The 25,712-nt window shown below is 38.2% G+C and overlaps 1 protein-coding gene across 4 annotated transcripts in view; it reads right to left on the reverse strand.

Annotated features, from left to right (window-relative positions):
• Positions 1 to 25,712, reverse strand: part of ZNF385D (zinc finger protein 385D) — a 1,067,118-nt gene that overhangs the window by 633,216 nt on the left and 408,190 nt on the right. The window contains exons 1-2 of one of the 4 annotated variants that reach the window (XM_051858860.2): positions 11,477 to 11,596; positions 11,078 to 11,151 (exon numbers count right to left, since the gene is read on the reverse strand). The exons of 1 other annotated variant lie outside the window; for it this stretch is intronic. Coding sequence is in view for 1 of the 3 variants with exons in the window: in XM_051858858.2 (XP_051714818.1) it covers positions 11,477 to 11,717 (241 nt within the window). In the remaining 2 variants the exon portion in view is untranslated. Of the gene's footprint in view, positions 1 to 11,077; positions 11,437 to 11,476; positions 11,959 to 25,712 lie in introns of those variants that run through there. 2 more of the 4 variants (XM_051858858.2, XM_051858859.2) reach the window with 2 other exon arrangements.

Raw genomic sequence — 25,712 nt, forward strand, 5'->3', positions numbered from 1 at the left:
GTTCAAAGATAAAAGTGATCAGAGGAAATAAACCAAGTAACTCCACAAATGCCTAAAAATAAACAGAAATTCAAGAAAAAAAGAATAAGGAAGACAACATGACCTCCCACAAAGGAACAAAATAACACTTCAATATTAGAATGTGAAGAAGAAGAGATTGATGACATGCCTGAAAAAAAATACAAAAAATTAATAATCAGATTACTCAGAAGATGAGAAGCAAATTCACGAGTTAAGGAAATCCACACATTACATGAATGAAAATTTTTCCTATTAAATTGAAATTTTGAAGAGAAATAAAAATGTATTAGAAATGAAGAGTTCAATATGTCAAATACAAAATATGCAAAATATGATGGAAAGACAACAACAGATGTTGTGAAACAGAAGAAAGAATATCTGAGAAAGAAGACAAATCTTTGGAAATTTTTCAGTCAGAACAAAAAATAAATAAATAAAATAAGAAATTAGAAAAATTAAAAACAGTGTTGGAGATTCGTGGGATAATGTCAAATGATGCAATATATGGATTTTAGGAGTTCCTGAAGGTGTGGAAAGATAAATAGATTAGAAGGCCTATCCAGTGAAATAATGGCAGAAAACTTCCTTAATTTGGAGAAAGCAAGGGACATCTAAGTACATGAAGCACACAGAACTCCTCATAGGACTAGGAAAGATATTCATCACAACACACTATACTCCACCTTTCCACAGTAAAGCTGAAAGAAAAAACTCTAAAATGTGCATGACAGAAATGCCAGATTACTTTCAGAGGATCTCTAATTAGACTTACAGTTGACTTATCAGCAACCTCATAAGCCTAGAGAAAATGGGGAAGCACATCCAAGCTTTAAGAGAAAAACACTGTCAACTGAGAATACTGTACCCTGCAAAGCTCTCATTTATGAATGGAGGTGAAATAAAAACTTTCCATAACAAACAGAAATTGAAACAATTCTTCACCACTTGTCCAGCCTTACAAAAGATGCTTAAGGATGTGCTACACACTGAAACACAGAAAGATAGAGTTGTGAAAGGATGTGAAGCAGAAAAAAAATCCCAGTAAAAGTACAAAGGAAAATTAAAGCACACAATAGGAATATTTATGAGAAAATGGCAGGGCCAGGTCCTTACTTATCACTAGTAACTTTTAATGTAAATGGGTTACACTCTACAATTAAAAGATATAGACTGGCTGAAAGACTAAAAACAAAACCCATCTATTTGCTGCCTACAAGAAACACATCTCACCAACAAAGATACATGCAGACTGAAAGTGAAAGGATAGAAAAAGATATTCCATGCTAACAACAACTGAAAAAAGAGCTGGTGTAGCCATTCTAATATCAGACAAAATACAATTTAACACAAAAACTGTTAAAAGAGAGAAAGAAGGGCACTAGGTAATGATTAAGAGATTAATCCACCAGGAAGATATGACTGTTATAAACATATATGCACTTAATTAAAGGGAAACTCTAAAGGGAGACATAGACTCCAATACAGTAGTAATTGGAGACTTCAACACCTCACTTTCATCAACAGACATATCAACCTGAGAGAAAATCAACAACAACAACAACAAAACAGCAGAGCTAATTTATATTATGCACCAAATGGACCTAACTGACATCTACATTAATAGCTAATGTATATTATGGAACAAATGGACCTAACTGATCTCTACAGAACTTTCCATCACAAAGTTGCAGAATACATAATCTTTTCAACAGTTCATGGAAAATTCTTTAGGATACACCATTTGCTAGGCCATAAAGCAAGTCTCAGCAAATTCAGAAAAATCAAAATCATACCATCCATTTTATCTGATCACAAAGGAAATTAAGCTGAAAATCAACAACTCAAGAATCTCTAGAACATATGCAAAAACATGGAGATTGAACAACATGCTCCTGAATGAACACTGGGTGATAAAAGAAATCAAAATGGAAAACAAAAAATTTGTGGAAATGAGTGAAGACAATACAACATATAAAAACTTACAGGATACATAAAACTCAGTGTTAAGAGGTAAGTTTATAAGCAATTGTGCCTATATCAAGAAATTGGAAAGGCACCACATGAATGGCGTATCAGTGCACATCAGAGACCTAGAAAAGCAACAACAAACCAAACCCAAAGTTAGTAGAAAGAAATAATTAAAGTTAGGAAGTAAGCAAAATTGAGACAACAACAACAAAACACCAATACAAATGATCAGTGAAATGAAGAGCTGGTTTTTTTTAAAAGATAAATAAAATTCAGGCTGGTGCCACTGCTCAACAGGCTAAACCTCCTCCTTGAGGCACTGGCACACTGGGTTCTAGTCCCGGTCAGGGTGCTGGATTCTGTCCCGGTTGCCCCTCTTCCAGGCCAGCTCTCTGCTGTGGCCAGGGAGTGCAGTGGAGGATGGCCCAAGTGCTTGGGCCCTGCACCCGCATGGGAGACCAGGAGAAGCACCTGGCTCCCAGCTTCGCATCAGCGCAGTGCGCCGGCCGCAGTGTACCTTTCTCTCTGTCTCTCTCTCTCTCACTGTCCACTCTGCCTGTCAAAAAAAAAAGATAAATAAAATTCATACACCACTGGCCCAAGTTACCAAATAAAAAAGGGAAGAAGTCCCGAATCAATAAATCAGAGATAGATAAGAAAATTTAACAACAGATACCGTAGAAATAAAAAGAATCATAGAGAATTACTACAAAGAGCTGTATGCAAACAAATTAAAAAATCCCAAAGAAATTGACAGATCTTAGATACATACAATCTACCAAAATCCATTCAGGAAAACACAGAAAGTGTAAATAGTGATGGACATTCAATTAGTAATAAAGACTTTCCCAACAAAGAAAATCCCAGGACAGGACAGCTTCACTGCTTAATTCTACCAGACATTTAAAGAAGAGTTAGTTCCAGTTCTTCTCAAGCTATTCAAAATAACTTAAAGGGAGGGAATCCTCCAAACTCCTTCTATGAAGCCAGCATCATTTAACTCTTAAACCAGAAAAAAAGATACAATAGAGAAACAGGTTTAGAGACCAATATCCCTGATGAATATAGATGTAAAAATCCTCAACAAAATTCTAGCTAACTGACTCCAACAACACATCAGAAAGATCATTCACTTGGACCAAGTGGGATTTATCCCTGGTATGAAGGGATGGTTTAACATGTGCAAATCAATCAATGTGATAGATCACATTAACAAACTGAGGAGTAAAAACCATATTATTATCTTAATAGCTGCAGAGAAAGCATTTGATGAAATACAACATCCTTTTATGATGAAAATCTTAAGCAAACTGGATGTAGAAGGAACATTCCTCAACACAATCAAGGCATCTTATGATAACCACCCCCCCACCCCGGCCAGTCTCCTATTGAATGGGAAAAAGCTGGAAGCATTCCCCCTATGAGCCAGAACCAGACAAGAATACCCAACCACACCACTGGTATTTAATACAGTCCTGAACATTTTAGCCAGAGACATTAGACAAGAAAAAAAATCACAAATATAGAAATTGGAAAGTAAGAAGTCAAACTATTCCTCTTTGCAGATGGCATGATTTTATATATAAGGAAACCAAAAGACTTCACTAAGAGACTACTAAAACTCAAAAAAGAGTTTGGTAAATTGGTAGGATATAAAATTAACACACAAAAATCAATAGCCTTTGATACATAGACAATGACATGGCTGAGAAAGAACTTCTAAAATCAATCCCACTGATAATAGCTACAAAAAGTCAAATACCTTGGAATGAACTAACCAAGGAGGTAAAAGATCTCTACAATGAAAATTACAACACATTAAATATAGAAACAGATGAAAACATAAAAAATAGAAAAAAAATCTTCCAGGTTCATGGATTGAAATAATAGGAGGAGGAAGAGGAAAAGGGGTGGAATGTGGGCAGCAGGGAGAATAGGGTGGGCAGTCTCAGCATATTCCTGAATCTGTATATATGAAATACATGTAATTTATATACCATCAATAAAATTAAAAAAAGAATTAACATAATTGAAATGTACCCATAGTACCAAAAGTAACGTACAGATTCAATGGGATCCCAATAAAAATACCAAAGCTATTCTTCTCAGATATAAAATAAAGTAAAAATCAAATGAAAACACAAGAGACCCCAAATAGCTAAAGCTATCTTATACAACAAAAACATTGGTGGAGGCATCACAGAATCAGATTTCAAGACATACTACAGGACAGTTATAATCCAAACAACCATATGGATAAATGAGACAGAATAGAAACTCCAGAAATCTATCCATGCATCCACAACCAACATATCTTTGACAAAGGAGCTAAAATCAATCCCTGAAGCAAGGACAGTCTGTTTTCTGTTCAAGAAATGATACTGGGAAAACTGGATCTCCACATGCAGAAGTATGAAATGAGGCCCCTACCTTACGCCTTACACAAAAATCCACTCAAAATGGATCAAGGACCTAAATCTACAACCTGATACCATCAAATTATTAGAGAACAGTGGGAAAACTCTTCAAGCCATTTGCATAGGCAAAGACTTCCTGGAACAGACCCCATAAGCAAATACAATCAAAGCCAAAACTGACAATGTATAATGAGCTCCACAATGTATAACGAGCTCAAGAAATTCAACAGCAACAAATAAATGATCCAATTAAGAAATGGGCAAAGGACTTGAACAGGCATTTTGAGGAAATCCAAATGGCCAACAGACACATGAAAAAATGCTCTGGATCACTAACCATCAGGGTAATACAAACCGAAACCACAATGAGGTTTCACCTCACCCCATTTAGAATGACTTTCATACAGAAATCAACAAACAATAAATGCTGGTTAGGATGGGGGAAAAAAGCTACTTTAATCCACTGTTGGTTTGAATGTAAACTGGTGCAGCCATTGTGGAAGACAGTATGGAGTCACCTCAGTAATCTTAATATAGACATACTATATGACCCGACCATCCCACTCCTGGAAATCTACCCTAATGAAATAAAATCAGTATATGAAAGAGTATCTATAACCCCATATTTATTGTAGCTCAGTTCACAATAGCTAAGTATGGAATAAAACCAGATGTCCATCAACTGATGACTGGATAAAGTCATTATGGTATATACACACTATAAAATACTACTCAGTGATCAAAAATATGAAATTCTTGCTTTTGCAACAAAGTAGATACAACTGCTAACCATTATACTTAGTGAAAAAAGCCAGTCCCCAAATGACAAATACTATTTTCTCTGATATGTGGTAAATAACAGAATAACTAGAAAGTAATGTATATGAGTGAAACTGACATTTCAAGATCTAGTGATTGTTTACAGCCCTTGTCTTGACTGTTGAGCAACAGTATGTTTTTCTTCATACTATTGCTTTAATACTTTACTTAGTTTATGGTTAACCTTATGAATATAAAGTAAACTGAACATAGATTATTGTAAAAATTAAGAGTTGGAATAGGAAAGGCAGGACAAAGAAGGATGGGAGCATTGAAAGGATGAAGCGTAGGGTGGGAAGTATCACTATGTTCCTAATTCTATATATATGAAATACATGAAATTTGTATATCATTAAATATAATAAAAGTTCTTTGAAACATATAAATGAGGTTATATGAAAATAACAAAAATTAATATAGAAATTAATGAGAAAAACTGTTAAGTGTAAACTTATTTAAAACTAACACAAAGCTGTCAGAAACCAACACTATTGGGTTTTAAGTCATCCAAGGTATAGTTCAAGGCCTTAGACTTATGTAAGGTAAAGTTGGTTACGTTATCAATTTGTCATGAAACGAGATTCAATTTTTACTTTTTAAAACACTTATGTGAAGGTAAACTGTTTCTATAGGTTAAAAAAATACTATACATCCAAATGTATTCTCAATACCATCCTATTTACTTCGTTTCCATCCACTGCTGCCATCAGCAAACACAAGGGATTTACTCACTTTGTGTGTCACCAAATAATCAAGTAAATGACAAGCAAAGGACAGTCTCCTAGGAAGAGTCCCCTTTCTCAGTGTGTCTGTGCTTTTACAGCTAGTGAAGGGAATATCCAGGATGTAAGACGCTTTATGATTATAATGTACATATTTATACACTGTATGTTAAAAAATATGAATCAGACTGGTTTCTTGCAGCTTTCCTTGCTCAGTATGTCTGACCCTCTCTGAGTATATAGTTGTAAGACAAGCTTTCCTAGATCAACTGAAAAAACAAGTTCAACAGAGTAAATTGTCCCAGATTCTTTCTGTGTTTCAATGTCTCTTTTGCCTAACTCCTATGTTACTGATTATGCTTTTGGAATGCATTATCCTTAGTTCGTGCTTAACTTTTCTCATGTTTCTTTCTGTAAAAATATGCAAAACTTTATCACATCTTATTTGTGTCCACTCAACACAATATTCAGAAATTCATTCCACAGCAGTTGATAAAGATCTCTTCATTATTCTAATATCTGAATAACAATTTCTTGTGTAAGTCTGCCAAAGTTTATTCAAACCAGGCTTATAAAGATATTTATTTAGATTGTTTCAAGAACTTTACTATTAAAAGTAATTGCATTATTAACCTCCAGTTTAAGTTATTTAGTATGTGTGGAGGTGTATCCTCAAGGTACATGGTATAGATGGCATTCATTGCTGGCTCAGTGGGAAATTCTTATGCTGTTTGGAAAACACTGGCAATTTTTTTTCCCCAGAGGGTTTATGTACTCAATCTGTAATGTGTGAGAACTATTTCTTCACAACTTCATCAATTGAGTATACTACCAACGTTTTCAATTCTTACAAACCTATAGGTGAGAATGATATTTCAGTGTAGTTTTAGTTTATAAAATTGAGTGGAGTCATAATTATTATCTCTAAGTCATTTGAATATTTTATCGAAACTACTAGTTTCTCCTAGTTTACCATTTATTTTTATTTTGTGTACAGAGATTTATTTTTGTTCAATAAAAGGCCATTTAAATAGTCTTATATAATCAAATTTATAAAATTTTATCCTTACCATCCCTGAATTTTAATTCTTGTTTAGGTGTTCTCAAATCCAGGTTATAAATGAACTTAGTCATCTTTTCTCCCAGTCCTCACATTGTTTATCTTTTTACATTGAATTTCTGTAAAATCCAGACACAACTCTGCTGCTTGGTGAGAAGTAGCACCCAAGTTAATGCTTCATAAGTGATTATTTAGTTGGCCCATCATTATTTATTTTAAAAGAAAAACTACTTGTTTTGAAATAGGTATTAGAACTGAGACTCTTCATAAAAATCACAGCTTCAAACTGCAACATTTTTAAAACCAGCCAGAATAGAAAAAAATATCCACTTGCAGTAAAAGCAAATCACCAGAAATCTTGCTTTTATTGGTCTGCGTTTTGGGAAAAACATTTTTAGAACACAAGGTGAAATCCAACAGGTGCAAAGAAATTCTTTCATACAGAAACCTTGAAATCAAGTGGGAAATCAGTAAAAAACATAACTAAACACCGTGTATGTGAAAACTTTTGCATTTACTTACAGTAACAAGAATTAAAACCAGGAAATGCTTAAAGCCAAGTAATTATTTAAAAACTACATACCAAGCAAGTGGTAATTAGCTAAATGAGTTTGTGTAAGAAAAAAATTGCAAATCTAAATGCTTACATTAGAAAATAAAAATGTCTGAAAATTAATCAGAAACCTCTAACATGGAAAGGAAGAGTAAAACAACATAATAAAAAGAACTGGAAGAAAGGAAATAAAAAGTGAAACAAAAAGAACTAAAGAAACAGAATCATCACAAAATAATACAAATCTAGTATTGAATAAGAGGTAGAGGAATCAAACACTAATCCACTGGCAATACACAGGTAACTTCATCAAAACACTTTGGAGAGTGCTTTCTAGTATCTATCTATTTCATTTAAAAATATAAAAACTCTTAAACATAGCAATCCCCAGTAATCATAGGCTTAGATATATAGCCTATTAAAATGTATGTGATAATGTCGATTCTAACAATGTGTAGAACAGGAAAAAAAAATCACAAAAATATCCATTCCAACAAAAAGAATGAAAAATCAATGTACTAGATCCACATCATGAAACATTACACATTACGAATGAATCCTTCATAAAAAAGAAAAAAAAAAAGAAAAAACCTCAGGAGTTGGTGTTGTGATGCAGAGGATCAGGTTGTGACCCATATTCCATATTAGAGGGACAGTTTTAGCCCTGGCACCTCCCCTTCTGATCCAACTTCCTGCTCTTGCATTCTGGAAGGCAGTAGGTAATCGTTCAAGTGCTTGGATCCCTGGTACCCATATGGAAAACCCCAATAGAATTCTAGACTCCTGGCTTCAATCTGGCTCAACTCTGGCTGTTGTGTGCATTAGAGGGTGTGAACCAGCATAGCTTTCTGTGTGTGTGTGTCTCTCTCTAGCTCTTTCAAATAGATGAAAATAAATAAAAAATAAGCATGGGAATAATTCAATGAGAAAACAAGGTGCAGAAGAATGTAGAAGAAATCAAGGTGAATTCTAAAGTTTAAAATAGAGAAATTAAATATGAAAATATGGAATGTGCACAATACCTAAATTTGGTTAATAGTTACTTCTGGGTGAAGAAGAATCAGAGAATTTTAAACCAGTATTCAAGGTTAATCAGCTATATCTATAATGTTTTATTTCTTAAGAGTAGTTACGAGTAACTGTGAATGAACTTTTAAAAAAGTATACAGAAAATGGAATTAAACAGTTTATTTTGGTGCAAAACTTTTTTTGCTTTTAACTCAAGGACCAGCATTGTGATACACCGTATTAAGCTACTATCTGCAACATGGCATCCCATATGAGTGCCAGTTCAAGTTCTGGCTATTGTGCTTGAAATCCAGCACCCTCCTAATGCACCTGAGAACACAGCAGAAGATGGCTCAAGGACTTGGGCTCCTGACACCCACATGGGAGATCCAGAGGGCGTTCCAGGTTCCTGGCTTCAACCTGGCCCAGCCTTGGCCTTTGTGGCCATTTGGGGACTGAACCACCAGACTGCAGCGCTCGCTCGCTCTCTCACTCTCTCTCTTTCTGTCACTCTACCTTTCAAAAATAAATCTTTAAATTTTTTTGAATCTGTATATCAGCAGTCTTTAAAATGTTCATGGAAAATGCATATTATCAAAAAAAAAAACCTAGGTATGGATTTCAAAAGTTTGTTTTTGCACCAAAGTACACTTCTGACTTCTGTTTTAATTCCATCTTCCACATCTTTTTAAATTACCCTTACAGATTTATATTATATTGAGCCTATAGCTTACAATAATGCAATTAAAAATATTTCAAAGCAATATACAGGATAAGTGGGAAAAGAACATACATACAGAAACAACTGTTGGGTAGAATGAGTAGAAAGGAGATGCAGAAAGCATAAAGAAAAAATGAAGCAAACAGATAAATATATTTACTTCTAAACTTATAAAAGTTTTACAATTAGGCTAATCATCTTCCTGGTGCAGTTTACATCAGTAAGCAATTGCAGAAAAACAAAATAAAATTCCAAGAAGTTCTAAGATTAGAAGATTCAAAACATGAAGAAAACATTTTTTTAAAAAGCAAGATAGTCTGACCAAACATGGTGAACGTGAAAGGCAGATCAATAAAAGAACAAGGGCCATATTGGCAGTTGTTGTCATAAATGCCAAGACACAGAATATTTAGAAAATAAAGTAAATTTGTGTGAAGCAAAACTCACAATTTTATACATACAATTCACCAAAAGAATCTATTCCACTCTGCCTTACCAGGAAAAGAAATGTTATTTCCAATTGTAATTGTTTATTTCTAACAGGAGTTTGCCTCTAAATGAGCCCTTGAGGTTTTTAAGAAGAAAAGGAAAAGCAAGACATCTCTTGAGTTTTCTGTTTAGACTCAGACCTGTATTTTAGATAATCTAGACAGTATGAGTCTATTAGGATGTAGCTGAGATAACTACATTTCAAGACCAGAATGACATATTCAAAGAATCTCTGGCTCTGAAAGGACATTAGGCTCCCACGGATTCAATGCCAAAAAAAAAAAAAAAAGAAAGAAAAAAAATAAAAGAAAAAAAATAAAAGAAAAAAAAAAAACTGTTAAGGTCAACCAGATTCTATTCACTCTCCCCATCCCACAACCAGAAGAGAACCTGATGGGCTTTTCCCAGATGTATCATCATCTCCTCATGAAAATTAAACAATTTCTGCAATTCTGTATGAGTAGCTTGATGGATATTGCTTTGGATGTTTACATTTTAAATAAGAAAAATAATGTAAAGTGAGCTATTTTCAATAATTTTTATCTGGGATTCTTATACCCCTCACCACTTACCTGTGGTGAAAAGATCCATTTCAGAACTAAAGGTATATGAATAGAAACCTAGACAGAATATTTTCTCAGGCCATTACTGAAAAGTTTTGTTGCTTGCACAACCCATTGAAGACATGATACATGAGTTTCCACAATTTTTGGCAATGAATCATCCCTAAATTGTTCCCAGAAACCTAATAAATAATTTCTTAGAGCTTCACTTATTTTGCATTTAACTGTAGTAATATATAAGTTACACTGCATTTATTGTACATGTAAGCAAAAATGTTCACAATAAGAGTTTTAAAATAAAAATAAAATATGGATGGTTATCTTAAACTCTCTAAAATACTGAATAACAGTATATTTATTGCTGGAAACAAAGGTATATGTATATTTCATCAAAGCTTTATCTTCTGCTTCCAAATATATCTATCATTTAAATAGCATCACACTGACCCCATAATGAACCCAGTACTAGGCTACTCTGCATCTGACTTCGTGTCTTCACAGTGATGAGCCTGGCAGATTCAGCCGAAGACAAGAAGCCAACAGCTCTTACTACCCCGAGACACAGTGGACACGTGGGAAAGAGAAGCAGCTAAAAGTACTTCTTGGCATTCCTTAAAAATTTAAAAACATTTTTCATCTACAAAACAAGGTGAATAATCAGAGGAAAATGTGGGGCTCTGATTGGTATCAAATGTTGTAGACATCGAATGACATAATGATGCAAGTTACTACTTACGTAAGCAGCACGCAAGATGGACAACTTCTGAGGAAGTAGGCAATCGTTATTGTCCCAGTTTAAGGATGAGGTTTCTGAGACAGAGAGCGATAAGGTAATTCCCTTAGCATGATACTCCTGCCACGCTGGGCGGCCGCCTTCCCAACGGATGGCCACCTAACCCTGAAGGCTGACTGGCACAACCCAGCCGACGCACAGAGCAAACCTTTCCAAAGAGGCGCTGAGAAGGAAACGGCCTTTCCCCTTCTGCCCAACCCCCTTTTGATGTGCACGAGGAACACACGAATTCCCAGTCCAGGTTCTCGCCTCCCGCAAAGGCAAAAACGCCGAGGGGACGCCGAGGGAATGAACACACAGGCACGCGCACGCACGGGCCGCGCCACACGGAGAACTACCCACCGTCAGCGGGCCGCGCGGTGGTCCACGCACACAGACGGTGCCTCTGAGCGATGGCGGGGAGGACGTCCAGCCCGCGGTAGCAAGAGAGAGAACCAGAGCGGTACAGCCGAGCGCCTCTGCACCGAAAAAACCTCTCGCCTGCCTTCGCCTCTTTCTCTGAGGAAGCGGGTGGTACCCCAACAGGATAGACAACGGGTCGGGGTGTGAGCATGCGCTGTGGCCCCGGATGTGGCAGGGGCATCCTGGGAAGGTGGGCATGCCAAGCGCACAGTTAAAAAGAAAGTATGATTTTGCAGCAGTACGAGAGTTCCAGCCCGCCTGAAACCCTTAACTAGTTAACACGGTAACTTTCTTCATTTAGTTAAACTGTTGTGGTTCTACACAAAGGAAAGGAAACTCATCAACTTCCTCTTATCTGGGGACCCACAGAGGAACTTCAGCTCTTGGACTGGTAGCCCAATTTATTATTCTTGGCTTTCTGAGAAATACATAACGTTTTTCTTTTCTTTTAAAGATTTATGTATTTACTTGAAAGTTAGAATTACACTGAGAAAGAGAGGCAAAGAGAGAGAGAGGTCTTCCATCTGCTGGTTCACTCCCCAGTTGGCCACAACAGCCGAAGCTGTGTTGATGCAAAGCCAGGAGCCAGGAGCTTCTTCCTGGTCTCCCACGCGGGTGCAGGGGCCCAAGAACCTAAGCCATCTTCCACTGCTTTCCCAGGCCATAGCAGAGCTGGATTGGAAGTGGAGCAGCCGGGCTTCAAACTGGCGACCATATGGGACTTGCCATGCAGGTTTAACCGCTACGCCACAGCACCAAAAATACATTGTTTTCAACCCCAGATTCTTCACTTGATCTTATCCAGAAGGCAGGGAAGCAATCCCCTCAGATTCTTTAAATGATGTATGACATGCTTCCTACTTGACATTTTAATAATTGCTAATTTAGTTCATCATAACTGAAAGCTAAGATTGAAAGGAACGGATGAAAGCTGTTAACTGACGTAAGTGGTCCATGTGCTTGGAATGTCACCAAATCAGCCTCATGTGGGAGTTACTCAAACGGAAGTTCTTTCTTTCTCATTTTTTAAAAGTTGTTTATTACTTTTATTTACTTAAAAGGCAGAGAGACAGAGAAAGGTTTACAGACAAGGGAGAGTTCCTATCCAGTGGCTCACTCCCCCACAGGAAAGGTGTAGTTACTGAAAAGGAGCTGGCTCCCTGAAAAGCAGTTTGCTGGGACTATTTTTATAGCAAGAGTTAAGCCAGTGAACAGGATGTAGAAAAGGGGGAGAAGGAGTTGCCCTTCAGCTTGCAATGCACATTTTTATACGTAGCATCTTTTAAAGCCTGGTTTCTCGTAGCTTTACCCTTCTCTGTGAGAGTTCAGCTCCCTCTGAGTGCGGTGTTGCAAGATAAGCTTTCCTGGAACAACCTCTGAGAAACAAGCTCCCTAGAGAAAACAGTTTCAGATTCTATGCCTCTGCCTTCTAAAGTACCTTTGCTTTGCTTTGCTTTTCTCTTTTCTTTTCTTCCTTTCTTATCTCCCCACCCCCCACCTCCCCCCTCCCCGCCTCCCTTTTTTTTTTTTTTTTTTTTTTTGGTAGTGATGGTGCCAGGGAGCTGGAGCCTACACTCTCGTTTCCATAGAAATGTAAAATATTTGGTCAATCCTATGTAGATAACACTCTAGGTATATTCCACAAATGTGTCTTGGCACTAAACAAGAAATTGGATTATTTGGATTTGCAGTTGTGAAAACATTGCCCATAATCTCCACCACCAACCCCTTGACCCAGAAAATATAATGTGATTCAGAAAATGTCCCATAATTAGGAACCAACAATAAATACATTACGGCCCTTATACTGCAGTGCAATAGGAGAGCAGATGACCTAACGGATTTAGAGTAATTATCGTAAGATGGGGATGTAGGTGTGACAGAGCGGCTTGCTATGTGCTTTCCAGAGCTGACTTCACAACATTCTTACTCAGCTAAGATGTTCAAGGACTTACTCTAGTCATTGCTACGTTGATTTCCACAGTGGTGCCTGCCCGACTGTGTCATGGTGTATGGTTAAGAATGTTCTCTGTAAGATGTAAAACACAGAATTCGTAGGAACTGGTAGTCAGCTTTTGTGTAAATTTTAATCCCTGATTTCAGATTATATTGAGCAAAAATGCATAAGGTAAAATTGAGAGTTTTCAATCAAGTGATTATTGGCTCTTGGTCAAAGATAACTGATTCAATAACTGTGTTTAGTGTTTCTACAATGACAGAATTAATTTAAGGATAAAACAGTATTAGCCCTGCAAAGTAGCAGTTGGAACAACTCAAGGGCTTTATGGAAGATCTAAAGTAGATAAACAGTGTAAAACTATAAAGAGAAGAGAAATATACAATCTGCAGGTTAAGGTCAGTACTAAAGATCTATAAAAATGTTTGAAAATGTAAAGAAACTAGATTGGACTCAAAATATAAAAAGTACAACCCTCCAATGAACAAAATCCTTATATAAATGTCTTCTGAAATTACAATTATAGCAATTTTCTTAATGTGTATTACACAGTACATATAATATTATTATATGATAATTAAATTAGATATCCCCACATAGCAGGATTAAGATTTATTTGAAAGGCAGAGTTAGAGCTGGAAAGAAAGAAAGAAAGAGAGAGATCTTTCATCCATTCGTTTACTCCTCAAATGTGCAAAACAGCCCCAAAGATAGGCCTGGCCAAAGCCAGGAGCCTGGAATTCCATCTGGGTCTCCCACATGGTTTGCAAGGGTCTAAGAACTTGGACCATCTTCCACTGCTTTCTCAGGTGCATTGGCAAGAAGCTCGATATAAAGTAGAGCATTGGGGACTCAAACCAGCACTCATATGGAAGCTGGTGACAGAGGTCGCTTAATCCTCTGCCTCAAAACACAGACCCAGGCATTTCTAAACACAATGCTGAGCACTGGGAAAGCAGAGCCAACCATATGTAATTTTTTAGGGATAATTTTTAAAAATGTGTTTCAATATTTTATACTGCAAAATATTTGCATTATGGTTGGTGTGGTAACACTTGAATGTGTTTGACATCTGAGGTAGGGCCTCCAAACAAGAAATTCAAAATTGTAAATATTTTTTGTGGCACTTAGAGGTAGCTCTAATTCCTCAGGCAGCAAGGTTCGAAGTAAAATTAGCCCTTGTGGTTGAAAGGTAGAAAAATTAATTCAGGAACTGATTTGCTGGGAAAATCTAGGCAGACTTAAAACTTTAAGTCCTGCTGCTAAATAAAGGAGATGTCACAGGGGAGTCACAGTGGGTGACAGAACTAGAGGATGAAGCTGATGGGCACCTCCTGGAGCATCTGGGTCTGCGTGGGCAGAACAGACCCCATTCTCAGAGAAGTGTACCTCAGTCCCAGGAAAATAAACCAACTGGAAGGCAGGCCTCCAGCAGCCTCATCAATTACAGAGATCTTCAAGAGCCCTGAGTTAAGACTGCCCATCAACGGCTATGCTCAATGAATACCTTGCTTACATATGTAAAGGAACTGCAAAAATCACCAAAAGTTTAAGGAAAATCATTGTCAACAAAGAATGCAAAATGAGAAGTGACTCCAAGAAATAGCTACATAAAGAATGAGAAGTTTCTGAGAAAAAATAAATGTATAATTTACATCCTTACATAATTTACATCCTTAAATGGTTTCAAGAAGTTAGCAAAGAAATAAACTTAGATGGTCGTGTTAATTTAAAAGACAAAACCAAAAAGTCTCCAAGTTCTTAGAAATTAAAAAAAAAAAACATTGCTAAAAGTTAAAGAAGTAAACAGTCAAAAAGTAAGAGAGAGGAAGAGAAAAACTCAACAGAAGTGGACAACTGCCTGATAGCAAAAGATGGAATCAGTGTTTTGGAAGCTTAATGCCAGGGCTTCTTTAAGAACACAGAATACAGAATATTAATACACCCACACATGCCTGGACAGTGAAATCACAGTGAGAACAATCCCACAACTGCCAGAGGGAAGACTGAAGATACCCATAAAAAAAGCAGAACTAAACTCATTTGTTATCTAGCAATGCCCCCTCCCACAAAAAAACAAACAAAAAAAACCACAAGTGCAGCATATGCTAAAGTAACAAAGTTTTGAACTTGAAATCTACACAAAACCCCCTAAAATATTCAAACTAGACAAATGTTTATACTTATAAATACTCAGAAAAAAACTACCCATGGAATATTAAAAAAGAAATGTGATGATATGTATAAGCACATTGAAAAATGAATTGCAGGGAAAATTAAGAGTTGCTATTCAAGGAGTAAGAATGGGGGCTGGTGTTTGGTCGAACAATTAAGAAGCTGGTTAGGTTGCCCATGTCTTATATTCCAGTACCTAGATTCAATTCTTGGCTCCACTTCCTGATTCCAGCTTCCTGCTAAAGCACACCCTGGGGGGTAACAGGTAATGGCTCAAGTACCTGGGTCCACAGTTAGATCAGGATTCCAGCTCCAGGCTTTAATGCAGTCCCTCTTGGCTGCTGCACCCTCTCTCCCTCTCAAATAAATAAATAAAAATATGGGCAAATAATACTAAGAGAGTGATTAACAATGTTTGTTAATCATTGCATTTCTATTTAAATATTCGCACAACAGAACTGTATAATGTGATAAAATGAATATTAAGAGGTATGTGGGCCAGCGCCACAGCTCAATAGGCTAATCCTCTGCCTTTGGCGCCGGCACCCTGGGTTCTAGTCCTGGTTGGGGCGCCAGATTCTGTCCCAGTTGCTCCTCTTCCAGTCCAGCTCTCTGCTGTGGCCTGGGAAGGCAGTGGAGGATGGCCCAAGTCCTTGGGCCCTGCACCCGCATGGGAGACCAGGAGAAGCACCTAGCTCCTGGCTTTGGATCAGCGCAGTGTGCCGGCCAGAGCGACCATTTGGGGGGTGAACCAACGGAAGGAAGACCTTTCTCTCTGTCTCTAACTCTGCCTGTCAAAAAAAAAAAAAAAAAGAAAAGAGGTATGTGACAAAAAGTTTTTTGGAAACAAATATTTAGAAATTTTAAAAAACTAAAATTAGGCCGCCATTGCGGCTCACTAGGCTAATCCTCTGCCTGAGGCACCAGCACCCCGGGGCTCTAGTCCCTGGTGGGGCGCCGGATTCTGTCCTGGTTGCTCCTCTTCCAGTCCAGCTCTCTGCTGTGGCCTGGGAAAGCAGTGGAGGATGGCACAAGTGCTTGGGCCCTGCACCCGCATGAGAGACCAGGAGAAGCACCTGGCTCCTGGCTTTCACGGTGCGCCAGCCGTAGCGGCCATTTTGCGGGTGAACCAAAGAAAAATGTAAGACCTTTCTCTCTGTCTCTCTGTCTCTCTCTCACTGTCTAACTTTGCCTGTCCAAAAAAAAAAAAAAAACTAAAAATATAGATTATTTATGATTTAATTGGGAAATTGATTACCATTTAAAGAGGCTCTAAAGATTTAGAGTAGATGGGGCTGGAACTATGGTGCAGTGTGTAAAAGCCACCTCCTGCAGTGCTAGCATCTCATTTGGGTGCTGGTTCATGTCCTGACTACTCCAATTCTGACACAGCTCCCTGTTAATGTGCCTGGGAAAGCTGTGGAAGATGGTCCAAAGCCTTGGGCCCCTGCACCCACATGGGAGACCCGAATGAATCTCCTGGCTCCTGGCTTTGGATCAGACCAGCTCCAGCTGTTGTGGCCATTTGTAGAGTGAGCCAGCAGATGGAAGACCTCTCTATTTCTCTCTGCCTCTACCTCTGCCTTTCTGTAACTCTGCTTTTCAAATAAATAAACAAATCTTCAAGAAAAAAATATTTAGAGTGGGTTAGAGGTAGAAGACAGAATTTCCATACCTTGTATATATCTTTATTGTTTGAGTTATTTATAATGAATATGTGAGCATATGACTTTTTAAAATTAAATATGGCTGGGGCAGAGCCAAGATGGCGGAATAGTGAGGGCACACACCGACAGTCCGGGAAAAGAGAGTTTAATAAAAGTGGAGTTACTGTAGCCTCAGGAAAAGGCTCAGGAAAAAATTGCAGAGGAAACTCTTCTGGATCTATTGGATGTGACATGGAGGACCTAAGGGGAGAGCAAGGTCACCCACCACGTGGAAGCCCAGCTGCAGAGTCTGCACGCCAGCGCTGGAAGGGGAGTTGAGACAAAAACCTCGGTAACCCGAGACATTGGCGGGGAAAGGCAGAAAGAGCCTAGAGGGAACGAGGCCTGAAACCCCACTGGGGAAAGCTCACCAGGCTGACTGGAGGAGAGAAAAAAACAAATAAATAAGGGGAACCAGCATGGACACTAGCCTCTCTCTCAACTCAACTTACAAAGCTGAGCAAGACAAAGAGCAGGCATCATTTTACGTATGTAAAGCAGCGCCCGCCATTAGCCAAGCAGAAAAACCTGACTCTGGTGGGGAGAAATAGGAGGTTAGGACCTAGTGAAAGTGTGGAGCTAACGAACTGAGACTGAAAATCTGAGGGGGGGCAAGAGAACTCACCGGGTACATAAACTCTCGGTGAGAGAGAGAGAGAGAGAGAGGGAGAGCGAGTGAGAGAACAATCTGGGTGAATCACCTTTGGCACACACTTAACCCTGACGAACCCAACAGAGCTCTCTGGCCACACCCATCACAGCCTCTAAGGATCCATCAAAAGCAGACAGTCCACTTAATCTAGAGTCATAGTATAACGAGAAAAAGCACCACAGTGAAGAAACCAAAGAATATCTCCACAATGCCAAACACACACATAAACCAAGGTAACAAGAACAAGGAAGACACTATGATGCCCCCAAATGAAAAAGACACCCCAATTCAAGATTATGAAGATGATGAGATAGAAGAAATGCAAGAAGCAGATCTCAAAAAATTGATAAGAACATTAAGAAGTTCTCAAAAACAAATTCTTGAACTACAGAAATCCTTAATGGACAAGATAGAAAATCTCTCTCACAAAAATGAAATATTAAGGAGGAATCAAAATGAAATGAAACAACTAGTAGAACAGGAAACTGTGATAGTGACGAGAAATCATAATGAAATGAAGAATTCAATAGATCAAATGACAAACACATTAGAGAGCCTTAAAAACAGAATGGGTGAAGCAGAAGAGAGAATATCGGACTTAGAAGACAGATAACAGGAAAGTATACAGTCAAACCAAAGAAAAGAGGAAAGTAGAAATCTAAAAAATATTGTCGGGAATCTACAGGATACTATTAAAAAACCCAACATCCGGGTTCTAGGAGTTCCTGAAGGCATGGAGAGGGAGAAAGGATTAGAAGGCCTTTTTTAGTGAGATAGTAGCAGAAAATTTCCCAGATTTGGAGAAAGACAGAGACATCCTAGTACAGCAAGCTCATAGAACCCCTAATAAACATGACCAAAAGAGATCCTCACCACGACACATTGTAATTAAACTCACCACAGTGAAACAGAAAGAAAAGATCCTAAAATGTGCAAGAGAGAAACGTCAGATTACTCTCAGAGGATCTCCAATTAGACTCACAGCTGACTTCTCATCAGAAACCCTACAAGCTAGGAGGGAATGGTGAGATATAGCCCAGGTACTAAGAGAGAAAAACTGCCAGCCCAGAATATTATATCCTGCAAAGCTATCATTTGTGAATGAAGGTGAAATAAAGGCCTTTCACAGCAAACAGAAATTGAAGGAATTTGTCACCACTCGTCCAGCCCTGCAAAAGATGCTTAAAGATGTGTTACACACAGAAACACAGAAACATGGTCATCAATATGAAAGAAGGTAAAGGAAGGAAACCTCACAGCAAAAGATTACAGGAAGTTCAAAACATATATTAGAAAATATCTGTGGCAAATGGCAGGGCAAAGTTACTACTTATCAATAGTCACATTGAACATTAATGGCCTGAACTGTCCAGTTAAAAGACACCGATTGGCTGATTAGGTTAAGGAACAAAACCCATCTATTTGCTGCTTACAATAAACACATCTTTCCAACAAAGATCCATACAGACTGAAAGTGAAAGGCTGGAAAAAGATATACCATGCCAACAGAAATGAAAAAAGAGCGGGCGTAGCCATCTTAATATCGGACAACATAAACTTTACCACAAAAACTATTAGGAGAGACAAAGAGGGGCACTATATAATGATTAAGGGATCAAGTCAACAGGAAGATATAACGATTATCAATGTATATGCACCCAATTACAGGGCATCTGTTTATTTAAAAAATTTGTTAAGGGACTTAAAGGGAGACTTAGACCCCAATACAATAGTACTGGGGGACTTCAATACTCCACTCTCAGAAATAGATCAACAGGACAGAAGATCAACAAGGACACAGTAGATTTAAATGACACTATAGCCCAAATGGATCTAACGGATATATACAGAACTTTTCATCCTACACATAAAAAGCATTTACATTCTTCTCAGCAGTACATGGAACCTTCTCTAGGATTGACCACATACTAGGCCATAAAGCAAGTCTCAGCAAATTCAAAAGAATTAGAATCATACCATGCAGCTTCTCAGACCATAAAGGAATGAAGTCGGAAATTAGCAACTAAGGAATCCCTAGAGCATATGCAAACACATGGAGATTGAACAACATGCTCCTGAATGAACAATGGGTCATAGAAGAAATTAAAAGGGAAATCAAAAATTTTCTGGAAGTAAATGAGGATAACAGCACAACATACCAAAACTTATGGGATACAGCAAAAGCAGTGTTAAGAGGAAAGTTTATATCAACAGGTGCCTACATCAAGAAATTGGAAAGGCACCAAATAGATGAGCTTTCAATTCATCTCAAGGATCTAGAAAATCTGCAGCAAACCAGACCCAAATCTAGTAGGAGAAGAGAAATAATTAAAATCAGAGAAGAAATCAACAGGATTGAATAAAAAAAATTACAAAAAATCAACCAAACGAGGAGCTGGTTTTTTGAAAAAAATAAACAAAATTGACACCCCATTGGCCCAACTAACTAAAAAAAGAAAAGACCCAAATCAATAAAATCAGAGATGAAAAAGGAAACATAACAACAGACACCACAGAAATAAAAAGGATCATCAGAAATTACCACAAGGACTTGTATGCCAGCAAACTGGGAAATCTATCAGAAATGGATAGATTCCTGGACACATGCAACCTACCTAAATTGAACCAGGTGTCGCTCCCCGTCTTCGTGGAGGAACGACACAGGACCCTGCGCTGTTCTTTTGTCTGCTCAGCCCTTCCTGGGTTTGCTGCTGGTTCTTCCCGGGTTGGCTGCCGACCCCTCCACCTCCGCTTTCGCGGAGGAGTGGCACACCGCCGGCCGGCTCTCATGGGGGCTGCTCAGGTGTTCCTTCAGATGTTCCCTCAGATGTTCCTTTTGCATGTTGTCTCTCTCCTCCTTTATAGTCCTCTTCCACCAATCCCAACTCTGCTACCCACACGCCAAGTACGCTGCTCTCCTCCATTCAGGAGCAGCTCCTGCTGTTTATTGGTTGAACTGGAGGCAGCTGTGTAGAAGCTGTTTCCTCCTCTCCCAGCGCCATATTGTGGGAGAGCAGATGCATAGAATAAGTCTTAATTCCAGTAACAGTCTAGTCTGAGTTGCTCCCCACACCAGGAATACATCAAAAACCTAAACAGACCCATAACTGAGACAGAAATTGAAACAGTTAAAGGCCCTCCCAACAAAGAAAAGCCCAGGACCAGACGGATTCACTGCTGAATTCTACCAAACATTTAAAGAAAAACTAACTCCAATTCTTCTCAAACTATTCAGAACAATCGAAAAAGAAAATCCTCCCAAATTCTTTCTATGAAGCCAGCATCACCTTAATTCCTAAGCCAGAAAAAGATGCAGCATTGAAAGAGAATTACAGACCAATATCCCTAATGAACATAGATGCAAAAATCCTCAATAAAATTCTCGCCAATAGAATGTAACAACACATCAGAAAGATCATCCACCCAGACCAAGTGGGATTTATCCCTGGTATGCAGGGATGGTTCAACATTTGCAAATCAATCAATGTGATACACCACATTAACAGACTGCAGAAGAAAAACCATATGATTATCTCAATAGACGCCGAGAAAGCATTTGATAAAATACAACACCCTTTCATGATGAAAACTCTAAGCAAACTGGGTATGGAAGGAACATTCCTCAATACAATCAAAGCAATTTATGAAAAACCCACGGCCAACATCCTATTGAATGGGGAAAAGTTGGAAGCATTTCCACTGAGATCTGGTACCAGAGAGGGATGCCCACTCTCACCACTGCTATTCAATATAGTTCTGGAAGTTCTAGCCAGAGCTATTAGGCAAGAAAAAGAAATTAAAGGGATACAAATTGGGAAGGAAGAACTCAAACTATCCCTCTTTGCAGATGACATGATTCTTTATTTAGGGGACCCAAAGAACTCTACTAAGAGACTACTGGAACTCATAGAAGAGTTTGGCAAAGTAGCAGGATATAAAATCAATGCACAAAAATCAACAGCCTTTGTATACACAGTCAATGCCACAGCTGAGGAAGAACTTCTAAGATCAATCCCATTAACAATAGCTACAAAAACAATCAAATACCTTGGAATAAACTTAACCAAGGACGTTAAAGATCTCTACGATGAAAATTACAAAACCTTAAAGAAAGAAATAGAAGAGGATTCCAAAAAATGGAAAAATCTTTCATGCTCATGGATTGGAAGAATCAATACCATCAAAATGTCCATTCTCCCAAAAGCAATTTATACATTCAATGCAATACCAATCAAGATACCGAAGACCTTCTTCTCAGATCTGGGAAAAATGATGCTGAAATTCATAAGGAGACAGAGGAGACCTCGAATACCTAAAGCAATCTTGTACAACAAAAACAAAGCCGGAGGCATCACAATACCAGATTTCAGGACATACTACAGGGCAGTTGTAATCGAAACAGCATGATACTGGTACAGAAACAGATGGATAGACCAATGGAACAGAATAGAAGCACCAGAAATCAATCCAAACATCTACAGCCAACTTATATTTGATCAAGGATCCAAAACCAATCTCTGGAGTAAGGACAGTCTAGTCAATAAATGGTGCTGGTAAAATTGGATTTCCACGTGCAGAATCATGAAGCAAGACCCCTACCTTTCACCTTACACAAAAATTCACTCAACATGGATTAAAGACTTAAATCTATGACCCGACACCATCAAATTATTAGAGAGCATTGGAGAAACCCTGCAAGATATAGGTACTGGCAAAGACTTCTTGGAAAACACCCCAGAAGCACAGGCAGTCAAAGCCAAAATTAACATTTGGGATTGCATCAAATTGAGAAGCTTCTGTACTGCAAAAGTTACAGTCAGGAAAGTGAAGAGGCAACCAACAGAATGGGAAAAAATATTTGCAAACTATGCAACAGATAAAGGGTTGATAACCAGAATCTAGAAAGAAATCAAGAAACTCCACAAGATCAAAACAAACAACCCACTTAAGAGATGGGCCAAGGACCTCAATAGACATTTTTCAAAAGAGGAAATCCAAATGGCCAATAGACACATGAAAAAATGTTCAAGATCACTAGCATTCAGGGAAATGCAAATCAAAACCACAATGAGGTTTCACCTCACCCCGGTTAGAATGGCTCATATACAGAAATCTACCAACAACAGATGCTGGCGATATGTGGGGAAAAAGGGTCACTAACCCACTGTTGTTGGGAATGCAAACTGGTTAAGCCACTATGGAAGTCAGTCTGGAGATTCCTTAGAAACCTGAAAATAACCCTACCGTTCGACCTAGCCATCCCACTCTTTGGAATTTACCCAAAGGAAATTAAATTGGCAAACAAAAAGTGGTCTGCACCTTAATGTTTTTTGCAGCTCAATTCACAATAGCTAAGACCTGGAACCAACCCAAATGCCAATCAACAGTAGACTGGATAAAGAAATTATGGGACATGTACTCTATAGAATTCTATACAGCAGTCAAAAACAATGAAACCCAGTCATTTGAAACAAGATGGAGGAATCTGGAAAACATTATGCTGAGTGAATTAAGCCAGTCCCAAACAGACAAATATATGTTCTCCCTGATCAGTGACAACTAACTGAGCACCAAAGGGAAACCTATTGAAGTGAAATGAACCCTATGAGAAACAGTGACTTGATCAGCTCTTGTCCTGACTGTTGATGTACAATGTAATACTTTATCCATTTTAGTATTTTTTTTGTTCTAGTACTATTGGTTGAACTCTGTAATTAACACACAATTATTCTTAGGTGTTTAAATTTTAATTGAAAAGTGATCCCTGTTAAATATAAGAGTGGGAATAAGAGAGGGAGGGGATGTACAATTTGCGACATGCTCAATCAGACTTGCCCCAAACGACAGAGTTAGAAACGTGCCAGGGGATTCCAATACAATCCCATCAAGGTGGCATGTGCCAGTGCCATCTCACTAGTCCAAGTGATCAATTTCAGTTCACAATTGATCACACTGATAGGTCTAAGAGTGAAATGGATCATACAAACAAGACTAGTGTCTGCTAATACTAACTGATAGAATCAAAAAGGGAGAGAACGATCCAACATGGGAAGCGGGATACTGATGAAATCTTTACTTAATATATACTGAATCGATCTTCTGTATATAAAGATAATTGAAAATGAATCTTGATGTGAATGAAATGGAGAGGGAGCGGGAGATGGGAGGGGTGCAAGTGGGAGGAAAATTATGGGGGGGGGAGCCAATGTAATCCATAAACTGTACTTTGGAAATTTATATTTACTAAATAAAAATAATTGTATATGGCTGTGGCCACATACGATGTATATTTCACATTTATTATTTACATAAGCAAATAATTTATAGAGTAGGATACTCAAGAATTACTTCTTTGCCAAGTACAAGATTCAGTTTAAAGCAAAGTGGTTTAGTGTTAAGCACTAAACATGACTCCAGCTGATGAATTTTACAGCAGCACTTTGCCAACTTATTAGGGCTTGAATTAGCATATAAATATCGATAACAGATTTCAAACATGCACATTGCACTGTGATTTTCATTTTCCTATGAATAGAATGCATCATACAATGACACTTTTCTATCATTAATACCAAGGCAACTTGAAGGAAAATAAGCATTTTACATCTTTCATCAGATTTTCTCCTTTCTGTCAACCATTCCTAGGGGATTCATGGATTAATGCCATTCATTCCCAATGTTATAGTTTTCAGTGTGGTGTTTGGTGACTCTTAGTCCCACTCTTTTCAATCCATGCAGTCTGGCACCTTTGCACCCATGTGCTTCAGCTAGGAAAGTTGGGCTGTGAACATTCATCTTTCCGTGAACACAAACACTCACTGTTTGTTTCCATGAACAATTATTTAATACAGAAACCTTCTGGCTTCTAGTTCTTGGTTCCATTTTTGCTTTTACTGCCCAGGTTTGTTTTTTCAGCCTGGACTTAGTTTTAGTTTCTGACATTTGGACCACAATGCCAAAGTTCAGAAGAAACATCCCAGGGCTTCATCTGCATGCTGGCACCTTGCTGGGCACACATTCTTATTTAAAGGGCATATTTTTCCATTGTAACATTGTCTCAGAACATAGGATTGTCATCCCTTTGGATGATAGTTAAAAGAATCAGGAAGAGTTTCTCATATTGCTATGAATGTCCTTATGAAGAACGTGGAAAAACCAAAATAAATTTAATGATAAACCTGTTTAAAGTTTTGGCACTTGTTGCTTCTTACAGGATCTCATAGATTGACAATTTATTCTAGAAAATAGCTCCATCAATTTCTCTAGGAAAGTGCTTCTCCACCAGGAACAATCTTTCCCCCAGGGTATGTTTGGCAATGTTGGGAGATATTTTTGGTTGTCACAACTGGGAGATGCCACTGGCATTTCGTGAGTAGGGGCCAGAGATGGCTGCAAACATTTTGCAAGACAGAACAGCTCCTCCACCCACAAGACTTACCCAGCCCAAACTGTTTACAGAGCTGAGATGGAGAAATCTTAAATTAGAACCTATGCTTAGCTGATAGTTCCATGATGACGGAAAAGAAAATACCTCAAATTTTCCCTTTCTTCCTGTCACTTCAATGTCTCCTTGACATTAGGCCTGGCCATCTGACTTTCACCACTGAAATACAAGAGAGTGAGAAAATGCAAAGGAAAGAACATTTCAGTACTGGCACGTAACACTTCATCCTCTCATTTTTCCCT

Source organism: Oryctolagus cuniculus, chromosome 4 (assembly GCF_964237555.1).
Source record: "Oryctolagus cuniculus chromosome 4, mOryCun1.1, whole genome shotgun sequence".
NCBI classification, from domain to species: domain Eukaryota; kingdom Metazoa; phylum Chordata; class Mammalia; order Lagomorpha; family Leporidae; genus Oryctolagus; species Oryctolagus cuniculus.